The 12,579-nt window shown below is 36.2% G+C and overlaps 1 protein-coding gene across 4 annotated transcripts in view; it reads right to left on the bottom strand.

The window, feature by feature from the left end:
- The window catches only part of KCNT2 (potassium sodium-activated channel subfamily T member 2), a 114,240-nt gene that overhangs the window by 67,878 nt on the left and 33,783 nt on the right, over positions 1-12,579 (bottom strand). For all 4 annotated transcript variants that reach the window (XM_084210914.1, XM_084210911.1, XM_084210912.1 and 1 more), the window contains exons 4-9: positions 9,898-9,954; positions 9,147-9,195; positions 7,783-7,842; positions 4,461-4,535; positions 3,881-3,964; positions 3,212-3,306 (exon numbers count right to left, since the gene is read on the bottom strand). In XM_084210914.1, the coding sequence (XP_084067040.1) occupies positions 3,212-3,306; positions 3,881-3,964; positions 4,461-4,535; positions 7,783-7,842; positions 9,147-9,195; positions 9,898-9,954 (420 nt within the window). The remainder of the gene's footprint in view (positions 1-3,211; positions 3,307-3,880; positions 3,965-4,460; positions 4,536-7,782; positions 7,843-9,146; positions 9,196-9,897; positions 9,955-12,579) is intronic.

The following is a 12,579-nucleotide window of genomic DNA, read 5'->3' as shown; positions in this document are numbered from 1 at the left end:
CATTCACTGTTATTTGTCTTCTTGTACAGTTTACAGAAGTAATTAGTATTCCATTTGACAAACAAGTGCAAACATCCATTAGCTTAATGACACAACACATATTATGACTAGGTCTATAACTCTCACTAGAACACTCTCAATAGTAACTGCTGAACAGTCTGTCATATTGGAGCACACATGTTTTAGTAGATGTAAAATTGCTCTGGTTACAAGGCCACTGAGATGTAAAACAAAGAAATCATTGGACAGCCTAATCAATCTTTGAAGTCAGGAAATAAGAGACAAAAAAAACCCCTTGTATGTAATCTATAAATTACAGATACCTGAGAATGGTCTTATAGATTTACTAACCCGCAAATGAGTTCCACCCCCACATCCATAAACAATTATCACCAAAGAGCAAAGAGTGGAGTAGAGCATAAATTTTGTTGTGATTACTGTTTGTTCTGTAATAACATTGAAAATTGTCAGCTCTATACAAAAACAAAGAAGCTTTTTTCTACTATACTCTAAGTGCAAAGGACAGCCTGAACAATGGTATCTAAAAACTGTGAGATTAGCCAATCAGTTGTAACCTCAGATAACTTATTTTTTTTTAGTTTTCATTGGAAAACTTCCACCTGAGTTGTAAGACATAAGCTAGCATGTGCCTATCTTTGTAACTACCACTTATAAGATTCTGATGTGGAGATGTAAATGATGGCTTTACAGATGATGCACGAGGTGAAATTCATTTTCTGTGGGTTTCCTGCTAGTTATGGTAAAGTTATTTTGAAAATTCTTATTATATGCAGACAGGAACAAAGCCAATGATGAATGTTTCTGGGCTTCATACCATCTTATAAAATCATGTAATTCCTATAAAAAACTCCATTCCATCTCTGTCTATGTGTCTGCCAAAAAAGGTGGCTTTGAACAGAAAACCCTGTGTTTTAAAGCTGTATTGGCTTCACAAGTGCTGATGTTGCTCTTGCAGCAGATGGCACAAGCCTGGCAAGCAGGAGCTAAGGGGGCTGTGTGGTTTCAATTGAATCCACCCAGGACTTGAGTGTCAGCAGGGAGGCTCCATGAGGGCAGGTATCAGTGGTGCCAGAAGCACACCATAAGCATGTCCCTCATCCTCTAAGGGGAAAGTGCCCTGCTACTGAAGGCACTTTACTAATCCAGGCTGAGTAATTTTGCTTTACTGAAGCCATGGCACTGCATGGAGCAGGGCAGTGTTTCTAGATGGAACCAAAGCATGCTTATGAGAACAGACTGGTGATGACTGAAAAGTTTTGTGTGTTGTGCCAGTGCTGGCTCCCAAACGTGTTTGGGGCTACTGACCTGGGTACTGCCTGCCTTTGCAGAAAACATGAAAGATCAGTCTGGTGAAGGCACCCTTCAGTGCACAGATTCCAGCAGTGGACTTGGGTCCTCCTTCAGCAGGAAGGAACTCACGTTAGCTCTAAATGATGTCTATAAAATTAAATACTCTCTCAAATTTGCCATAGATGTAACATAATCAAAGACTCTAAGTTGATTGAGTTGGCCTGTTTATAAAGGTTCTTTTGGGTATTTTAAATATATAATCAGTAGTATAAAGAAAAAATGTGTAAAAATGTCATTATGTGTGTTCACATAGACAAGAGTAACAATCACTTGAACACAACTCCAGTCTTAGAGAAGCTGCAGATGTCTGAACTACTATTCTCAGTCAAAAAGTGCTTTGTTTCCTTAGTTACTACATTACTGGGTGTCTTCATCTCATTTAGCTTATTTTCAAGTCTAGCAGGGTCAGTCCTAGGTCAGTAAATAATGAACTATAATGAAGCAGTATCTGCGGCTGTTGAGCCCAGCCATAATTACAGGTGAGCTTGCCACTTCCTGCATGTTTTACTGTCAGTTACCACAATGCCTGCTGGTGAGCAGCATTTCAGTAAAATATTGAAGTAGGTAGGTAAAAAAGGGGAAGGAATATTTACTCAATAGCACCTTGCATTGTAAAAAACTAAAAAGCAAAATTAAAAATATCCAAGTCCTTATGCATATAAAATTACATAATGTTCAACAGGAGATTAAATATCACAAAAATTCATTACTGTCTGGAACAGGCAGCATTTGTTATTAAGCATGTGTGTGGCCCTAAGACAAAGGGTAAAATTGGACCATCCATTAAGCCTGGCTAGAGCAAACTTCTCCTCTAAAAAGCCGTGTGCTATGTTACACTTATTACCAAAAGGGTTAGGCAGCACATAACAGTGACTATCAGAAAAGCCAGCTAGAGAAATAAAGTAAGAGAAAATCTAATTACTGTCTCCAAAATGACACACCAAACTTTATCAATGTGCTGACCTAAAGGCATTTTGTCTGGCAAAACAAATACAGGTGATTTAGCCTTTCCACACAGAACCATCTTCTCTCTTTTCTGTCCTCTAGTACACCAGCTTGTATCACACTGTACACAGCCCTGTATTCCCCCTAAGTATGATTCTCAATTCTCAGGCACCACTGATGAGAAATTCTATATGATGAGAATGTTCTGTAAGTTAAGTAACCTACAGAGCTACTGTATAGCCATTCTAATCATGTAGTCTCCTACATGTGCCTCCAGCCCTGGCTAACACTGTATCGCTCTGGCACAATGTAAACACCAGGCAATGGAGTGGTCCTTCCTGTGGATGTAAATTCTAGTTTTTCTGGCCCTGCAGCAAAACATTCTTCAGAGTAATACATTTTCATTTTTTGAACCTACCATTCAGTACCATCAGTACTCTAGATTAATACATTCTACACTGTAATTTGGATTATTAACAGCTATCCCCAGTAATCCTTAGGGGAACCTGACTCAGTCAAAGTCTTAGGGCTGATATATTGCACATTCTTCTCTGTCCCAGCAGACAGAGGAAGGTAACCTTGGTGTGGGTCAATATACTTCTGTTGGTACTCTTCATACGTGAGTGACTTCTCTGCTGAGGTTGGTATATATGTAAAGCTCCCCCTGCTTTATCCTGTGGTTTTGCATCATACGTATTTCCTTCCTTAGAGTAAGAAGGATTCCTTTTCTCATGCATGCACTTTCTGTTTCCAAACCCAGTGCATCCACACCCCAGCAGTACAGGTGCTAGTTAACACTTTCACTGAAGTGTTTCACCCTTCTTATTTCACTGCATGGCAAAATACCAGGCAAGCCAACATGTATAATAAAAACAGAGGGGATCTGGCCACTTACCAAGTGAAGATGAGACACAGTAAGGTAGATATTAAAATGAGGACTTGGTTAAACATTGCGGACTGTGTGCGTTGGATGGCTCGGTGAAGATCATTCTGTAGTAAAGGAAAACAGGTGTTATTTTTGGGTTTGAACCAATAAGTCAGGATCTGACTCTATAGAGGAAATATGCAGTGCCCTGATAGTAATGCAGTCACCAAATGCACTTATGAGTTTGCTGATAATACAGAAGGTGCAGAAGGGCCAGCTGTGATTCTGTGATTATTTAAGTAGTTCTTTTTTATCCCAGCACAATTCTGATCCTATTGCAAGCTGCCTTGAGGTCTGCTCATGTCTAGCTTACAAATTACAGGCTGCAAGGCCCAATTATGGCCTGACAGTTGAGTTCCCTGCAATTGTGTATGAATGGCAGAGTAGCAAAAGAACCATCCACAGCCATTTCCTTTATTGGCACAGTAACAATTTATACTAATTGAGATTTCATTTCACGTCTTACTTTTTCTCATTTTGATGCAGAAAGCAGTTTAGCAATGCTTGACCATTTGGATAATCTAAATACAGATCTGGTTAGCTTCCTATTAAGAGTTAGACTGTACTGCCAAAATCCCACTAAAGACAATATACAAAAACCCCACAACTCTAGAATATTTATTTCCTTTGCATACTTACAATCATATTTTCTAAAGCATGCTTTGCCAGCCAGCAATTTAAAAATACAGGAATAAACAGGTTTCTTAGGACTGGCCAGAAAATCTGCAAGAAGAATTAACAAATTCATTAGGAGCTTTTCTGATGAGGAATAGAGCTTTACTATTCAAACAGCAATGAAACACTTGGGAAAAATACTTACTATTAATGTGTTTCTAGCGTGAGATTTGGCTTTAAATAACAGTTTTATCTTCCTTTGTGATTAACCACATGCAAGATAATTAGATAAAATAGGAACACAGTTTTCACTGCAGCCATGAGTGATTCTTACATTTCTACAACCATCTGGTTTATTTTATTGATTGTGCTGTAGTTTGAGTTAGAGGGTTTTGGTTTTGATTGTGCCGATGGAAGAATGAGTGGAAGGTTATCTGTATGACTTTATTCCAGCAGCAAACTATCTTCTTTTTGTTGGCAAATTTGTTCCCATAGGCACAAACTCATCATTCACATTAGAATAAAATTTATTTTTAAAAAGTAGGAGTATTTGTGCAGCTATAGACGTGCAAATGTGCAAATGTATTAATTCAAATATGTTTACCGTGATGATGAAAGGGACAGCATTAATTATTTCCAGGAGAAAGGGTATTCTCAGAATTTGTTCCCAGATATTTCCCTTCAAAGAAAAGGAAAAAAAACCTCACAATGTCACAGTCAGCTTACAAGCAAATTTCTGATAAGAAATACACATGATGTCCCAATAAAACACAGGGAGTCTCTCCCACATGTGAAATTCAGGAATATCATTCATTTCAGATTTAAACACATATGAACAAAAGTGAATATGGAATATAGATGACTCTGGATCCTTTTTCCTACAGTCTCTCATAATGTACTTCCTAAGTAAAAGATAAATACTTTAAAATCTCCTTCCTTTCACCCTTTGCATTTATCATTTATCTTTACTTTGTATTTTTTCTTTCCCAACTGTTTTGGCAAGGGAAGTAAGAAACAAATCAAGTGTTTAATATTTGAATTAGGACTACAATATCAAGTTCTCTCTTTCTGCCACCAACACTTCAGAACAGTGTTGTTCTGAACACTTCAGGGCTTTTTGGAACTTGATCTTGCTTCCATGAAATGAGAGGTCTTCCCACATATTTCAGTGAAGTGGCATTGATCTTTTAATTTGCTTACTGCTAGCAACAGGATAGGAATAATTCTACTTTTTTTCCAAATCTGCACAGTGGCTGTGACTGATTAAATGTTGAGATGAAAATCCACACATTAGAAAAGGAAGGTAGTTGAACTTTAGTGACTTACAGATTTACTAATGCTGTGTAGGAGAACTCCATCACAGGTAATGCAATAATAGTATAGTACATACCATGGCAGTATTACAAGAATTTGCAATAGAGCATTATATTTTCAGTTGCAATAGCATGTTCATCTTCCCTGAAAAAATAACCACCTGATACAGCCACTGAAAATTAAATACAGCCTCCATAACATATATAATTCTTTCTCCATTTTTAACCTTTCACATCTGGAAGCCACTATACCTCAGGGACAGGGATTATTGTCTTCCATGTAATTGCAATTGGTTGGAGTCAGATATACAAGTAAAATCATGAGGCAGCAGACTGAGAGGGTTTTGTATGAAGAGTAAAATCAAAATCAAATCTGATTTTTCAAACGGAACCATTTTGTGATTTCACAAATTTCCTCATTTTTAACGTTAAGAGTTTCCTCCTCAGCATTACAGAGAAGAAATGTCACATAATTTAACTGTGCAGGCAAAGTGCCAGTATGGATGGGCTCCAGGTAATTAGGGATGTGTGCAGCTGTAGGATTCTGGCTTCCACATGGAAATGCATAAATGCATCATGAGTCCCACAAAACTGCCCTTTGCAGTGAGAATATATGGTGCTGCTCAAAGCCCTGAGAGTACCTGAGCACCAGGCACAAGCAGGATTACCAGATGTCTGTGATAAGTTTTGACAATGGAGGTTTTTGACGTAGACATCTTTCAGAATTCTGGCCAAGGACAAACCCTCCTGTTAGGCTGTGAGAATGCAGATTGTAAACCTTCCATTGCTGGATCCAAGTGATCAGCATCACAATACAGTGCTACATCCTTTGCATTCCTCTCCATTTAAAAGCTATAAAAAATGCAAATTCACTGTATCATAGTAGCATGATATGCTACTCTGCCCTCACTACTCTGCATGTTGAACCATTTCTCATATGTCATGCACCAGGTATCAGAAAGGTCAATCTCTCAGAGTATTCTCTCAAATGATTGCTTTATTCATTTTACAGGCTATTTGTGAAATCCTAATAATGGCCACTCCAATGCAAACACAATCATCTTTTTCTTGTTTTCTCACTTGCTAATTCTCTGACTTGTAGAAGTTAGTTAACTAAATGGTGAAAGCTTTGAAAATGTTTCCATAAAATAAGTAATCTGCCACAGATTTACATGAACCAAGGCACCTCCTTTGGTCACCTTGGCTGTGCAGAAAAGCCTTACAGTGGGTGAAATAACACCATTCTTAGCTTCAAGAGAATGGTGTAAATAAAACTAGGAAAACAGGACCAGAAGAAAGGAGGTGTTTGCATCAGGTGGATTGATGTGACTGAAATTTTGTTGTTCCTCAAATTAATCCCTTAGTTTTTTCTCTTAAGGGGAGTGAAATCACAAAATTGCCTCAACTTCTGTGACAGGTGTATGCACAAATCAGGATAGTGGAGCTTTTCATCCATCTCACGCTGATGAGTAACTTCTCATGGAAGCTGATTTGCCAAGAATTCATCTTTTGTACCCACTGAAACTGATACAAATCACAAGCAGAATGGATGAGGATAAAATGCTGCCCAATAAACTCAGGAACAGCACAAAATGTGATTGCCCTTTACTGTTTAGACACCAGGATATAAATTTTGGACTATTTCTGCCCATAATTGATTTGCACTTATAACCCCAACCTTTAAATAATATATGCTCCGAGGATGAAGAAGAATAATTTTTAGACAGCAGACAACTGCAAGCCTCTTAGCATTATTGGGCACTAAGGAAAACATTTATGCCATAATCACTCGGTAAGCACACTGAAATACAAGTCTCTAAATTCAGCAGTGGCTCTGATAGCTACTGAGTGTCAGTAATACAAAATATAATACATTAAAAAAATTATCCCTCAAGATATTTTCAGCTTTAGAAACCAAATATTTTCATATTTTCTTTGGTAAATGATTTTAAATGCTTTTAGTGTTTTTCTCCTAAAGATACTAAAAATGCAGAGATAGAGCAGAAAAAGATGGAATGAAGAAAATTGAATAATTATATTAGAAAAAATTACCTTTAAAGGAGAATGCAAATACAAAAATACATTGTATTCACATCAAATTACTTCAAGATATTTTGAAAAGAGACTCCAACAGCATCACACAGATGAATTACACAAGTATGTAGATATCCTTTCTTTTTTTTTAAATTCCTGCCTTGGCCTAGTTTTTCTGGGCACAGTTTTAGAGGGCTAAAACTTGAATTATATGTATTGAGTAACTACAGATTTTAAATCAATGACAATTGTGTCCAATAAATTATGGGCAGACAAATAAAACTGCACAACTTAAAATCAGTGTCAAAAAATCAAGGTCACTTTTGAGAATGTGTTTTCAAACTACAATGGAAAATAATGGGCATTTAATCTCTGACTTCCACTCTTTAGATACTAGAGTTTGCTCATAAATTTGGGAAATGGGGCTGCCTGTGTGACAATATGCCATCCTGGAGAAGTGTGTTCTTCTCAACTCCCTGCTTGTACACCAGCATGGGCACAGGTACATAAACTTTATATTGAAACATTTAACTCATTACTTTTTAATGAATTCTGCCTTAAGTAGCAAAGAGTACTTACCTTGTAGCTTAGATAACTTAGCAACAGAGTTTCAAAGAGACTTATTACAGCCACAGACACCTTAAGTGAAGTGAAAAAAATATGTGTATTAATACCAGCTTCTAGAGAATAGATATTAACATTACAATGAAAATAAAAGATTATATAAAATAGCTCTACCACGAATCCTCTGAAACTCTCTCAGCTAAGAGAATTTTGCTTGAAGCTTAGATATTATTTTTCTGAGTTTCATTTATTCCTAAACAGTACCAAAATCTTCCCACATGACAGAGAGAGAGAGAGAAAGAAGATGTAAATAAGCAAACTCAGTCAGCTCCTTACTTTCTTGTGAAAATGTTGGGAATGTGTGGAATAGCAACTGTTTTTTCTTACTGTGTATAATACAGAAAGTTGAAAGCAGATAAAAACTTTACAGATGAATAATTATTGATTTAAAGATTTAAATGCAGCAGAGCTCAATTTACCAGCCTCCAATTAGATTATGTAGTTAGTGAGTGTATTAAATAGTTTAAAATAGTTAAATAGTCAAATATCAAAATAGTAAAACAAAATACTTAATACATATCTTACTTTATAGATATTAAGAATTTACTGATGTTCTTTGCACAGAAATTATTTGTATTTTAATGTGTATCATGGGATATTCCATCAAGATGGATTCTACCAGGCTGGAGCCTGAGGTCAAGCCTCAGGATTTTAAATTTAAAATTAATGCTCCTTACAGCTGAAAACTCTGAAGGGTACACAGTGTCTTTATCTAGAAGTAAAAAAAGATGCTATGATTTGGGAAATAATTAAAATATACAAAATTATTAAAATAGGCAATCAAAATATATCAGCGTCTCCAAAGCTGATATATTAATAATTTTAGATAAACTCAGGTTTTCTTTTCAAATAAATTCTTACTCTTACCAAATAGACATATTAGAAAAGGACTGCATGCATATAAAAATAAACATCTCAGTATTTTTAAATTACATTTAATAATCTGAATGCTAGGTCAATAATTATTCAAACTGTACATATTCTACAGTATTTTCCAGGACTTCTTCCCTTAGAAAATTGTGTATTACATAGAGGTGCAATCATTGCATTGGCATTGCACCAGTCATGGTGAGAGAATATAATGGTACAACCGATCTGGAAGCTTAAGTAGTAAGTTTTTTCTTAATGAAAAACCACATTTCACAGAGAGAATCAGTACAGATCAGCTGATCTTTATGCTTTTGCAGTACTTGGTGTTCAAGATTTCCTTGCTGACATCGACATTTCCAAGTGTCCTTTAACACTGCTAGAATTCTGTAAATCAGTATCATCTGCAGTTGTTACATGGAAATAATTGAATTTGTCATTTACATTATTACCTGTAATCCCCATAAAGGTAAACTTCGATTCACCCAAATAATGGGAGACCTGTTCATTACAGGAAGGAAATAAATATGAAGTTAATCATAATCTGGTGTTTCAAACAAAGCAAAACAAAAAAAAAGGTTGTACATGTGAATGGAAATTAGAGCAGACTTATTGAAAAGAATTCTCAGTAATAAAAACTTTAAATCAGTAGTTACCTATTAAGTATTGACATGTCTTGTATTTCTAATCTACAGCAAATCACTAGGTTCCAGTGGGAAACTCATAATCCTTTTGTGTGAACAATTTGCCATCTATACAATGATATAAATGGTATCTAACTCTTAGGGGCTGGGATACCTTGGAAGAATCCTCTCAATGCTAACAGGCACTTGATACAGCACCACTGGAACGGGACACTCTCAATGGCTCAATAATTTCCTGTTAGTCATTTACTGCTGCTCAGAATTGGTTTTCTTTAAGTTAAGGGCATTCTTTTTTATTTCTGCAAGGTATCAGAATTGATGGAATCCAGATCTCACATGCATCCAGTCCAGCACTTCACTTTGCAATCAAGAGAAACAATTAAAATATTAAATGCAGTTTGAACATTCAGAAATGTAATTAATGGCTAGAGATTTATAGAAACATTTTAACATATATGTTAAAATGCCACCATTCCAGATGAAAATGGATTTGTCTTCCTGTGTTCCCTTCCCACCATTCTGTGGACTTTTGAGTTGCTGTTTTAACTTAGGAACTCACCAATCAATTGTTCCAGGTGTGTAGTTTTGATTGGAACAACTCCGGTTTAATTCCTTACTGATAGTTGCCATACCATCCATGCAAAGTCCATTTCCATTAGCAAATGTGTGTGGGAACACAGTCATAAAAACATATGGGAGGAAAGGGATATTAATTACATCATTAATTGGTCTATGAAATGCATGCAATAGTTTGAAACCCAAGGCAATCAATACAGACATTTTTAAAAGTAAAGTAACTTTTAGAAAGTACTGTATGTGTTTCATATCTGTAGATAAAGGAGTGTGAAGCATTCCAGGTTATATTTGTTGAAGACTTCTTTTCAAATTTAAGAACAAGACAACTGAAATGATACTTTGTAAAGATGAACTAAGTACACAATATATAGTGAAGATCAAGAGATCCTAGAAATCCTATCCCATGGCCAGGCTGTGATACAAAGAGCACATTCTCAACAGGAAAGACTGCAGCAAACTACACTTGCTAACCTCTTTTGAGGAGGTGAGGAGGGTTGGACATGCATGCAATATTTCAAGTACAAAACTGGTGATACCCAAGTAAAAATATTGGCCATTATACACATGATGTTATCTTGCCTTTAATTGCTGGCACAAATCTTCCTTTCACATGGTCCTATAAGAATGTGGGAATATATCATTTGTAAATGATGACAAATATCCTTGCTCATCCTTGGCAAGCAAAGTCAGCAGAAAATAAAGGGATCTGCAGCCCACAGATTAGCAACAACTGTATATGTACCAGCTCTGAGAGGGACAGTGCTACACTGTACCCATCAATAAGGATGCTTTATGTCTTGAGCTCTTTCCTGTACACCCACTGTGCCTGAAGGAGTAAATGAAAGACACCAATGCAGGCATTTCTGAAAAACAGGAAATAAATCTGATGAAAAGAATTCCTCCCAGATTTGTCACTTTAAAACCAACCAGGTGAAAACATTTTCTGTGGCCACACTCTCAGCATGCTGAGTAGTTTCTTTCATCAGGCTGTGACACAGTACCTAGCAATTTATTTTTTTTTCACATCACCACATCTTCAAGAATGCATTCAAGCAGGAGTTTTGGTATCAAGCCCTCAGGATCTCTAGGGCATTACTGGGGTGCCATTTGTTTGTCTGGCACAGCTTCTAAGATTAGGGCCTTAGTAAGCAGGCAGAAGGACTTACCTGAATCTTCTCAGGCAGACAAATGTTATTCAGAGACAGAACACACCGACTACTCTCTTAGATGTACCACAACACCATGTAAGGGAATAACATGTATAGAAAATATAAATACACTCTCTGGTGAATTGTAAAACACTTGGATTGAAGGACATGCCAGGAGAAGTGTGAGGCATTCAGCAGTCTGCAGATGTATATGAATATGCATCTTGGCACATAAATACAAAAGTATATTTGGCACAAGGTCTGATATTCTAACCTGTCCTGCACACCCAGACAGAACCATGCAGTACAATATACTCATCTGGGCTCACCAGAGGTCTCATAATGAAGGAATTGCAGCATGCCAGAAACCATGATTAGATGGAAAATGTTAAATCCCTGAGTTGCTAATATGCCTGAATTTCTAAGGATGGATTCCCTCTTCTCCACAACTTCTTCTGGAAACTTTACTGTTTGTTTCCTCTTATTGAAGAGACATTTTAAGGTATATGTAGAGCTGTTTTTACAGGTCTTGTTTTTCAGGGAAATTTCTTCACAGCCCTTTTTCAGAACTTACAATTTCTCACAATAAATTTTGACCAAAAAAATTCTCAAATGTATGTTCTCTACTTCCTATTCACATATCCTTCTCTCATGCACTGCTGAATAAAGCAAATATTCTTAACCTCTCTTTCTTTTGGATTTCATTCTTGCAAAGTAGAGTATTTCTCCTGGCACTAGATTTTTTTGTGTTACCCTTCCAAGATATAACTGATATCCAAATATTAAAATTAAAAATCAAACTCTGTCTGTCCCTTGCCTAAAATTGTGTGAAGACTGCTGGTTCTATCATCCTAATCTGAGTATTTTTTTACATGCTTTGTTTCTTTCAGCATTTAAGGACAAAAGAATCAAATCAAGTGAAAGGAAGTATGTTAATAAAATATGATGCTTATTAGCATTAAAAATTGAGGAGATTCAATATTCCCAGGATATAAATACAACAGAAGTACAGGATTAAATAAGTTACAATTTCTTCTACATTTGGTGATTAATTGTGTAACCCATTAAAAAAAAGGGTGATACAGAATAGCCTACTGGCAGTTTGGGGTGTGCTACATCATTCATCATATCCATAAATCACTGTGAGTATAGAATGTATCTTTGGTCTCATTCTTCTTTAGAGAAAGCAGAAGGCTAGAAAAGGATCATCAATATCATCTGCATGAAAGCTCAGTTTCACATATTTGTCTGTCCATTTCTGGGATCTGGGGTTTTAAGTAATTTAAGCAAAATCCGAAAAGAATTGATGCAAAAACTGGGAATCACACATTTGCAATTTTACATAGAAATGTCATGTAATAATACATCTAAAATATATGTTTGCACGATTACATCTGATGCACAGAACCTAAGGAGAGAGCCAGGATTATTTTAGTGATAAAGGGAAAAAATAATACTGTTATTTTAGTTCTTATTTCCATTCACAATGTAAGAGCAGCTCTGTAATTCTTTCAAAA

This window comes from Fringilla coelebs (assembly GCF_963513975.1).
Source record: "Fringilla coelebs genome assembly, chromosome: 9".
NCBI classification, from domain to species: domain Eukaryota; kingdom Metazoa; phylum Chordata; class Aves; order Passeriformes; family Fringillidae; genus Fringilla; species Fringilla coelebs.
Note: the sequence above shows the minus strand (reverse complement) of the source record. Positions and strands in the feature narration are given on the sequence as shown.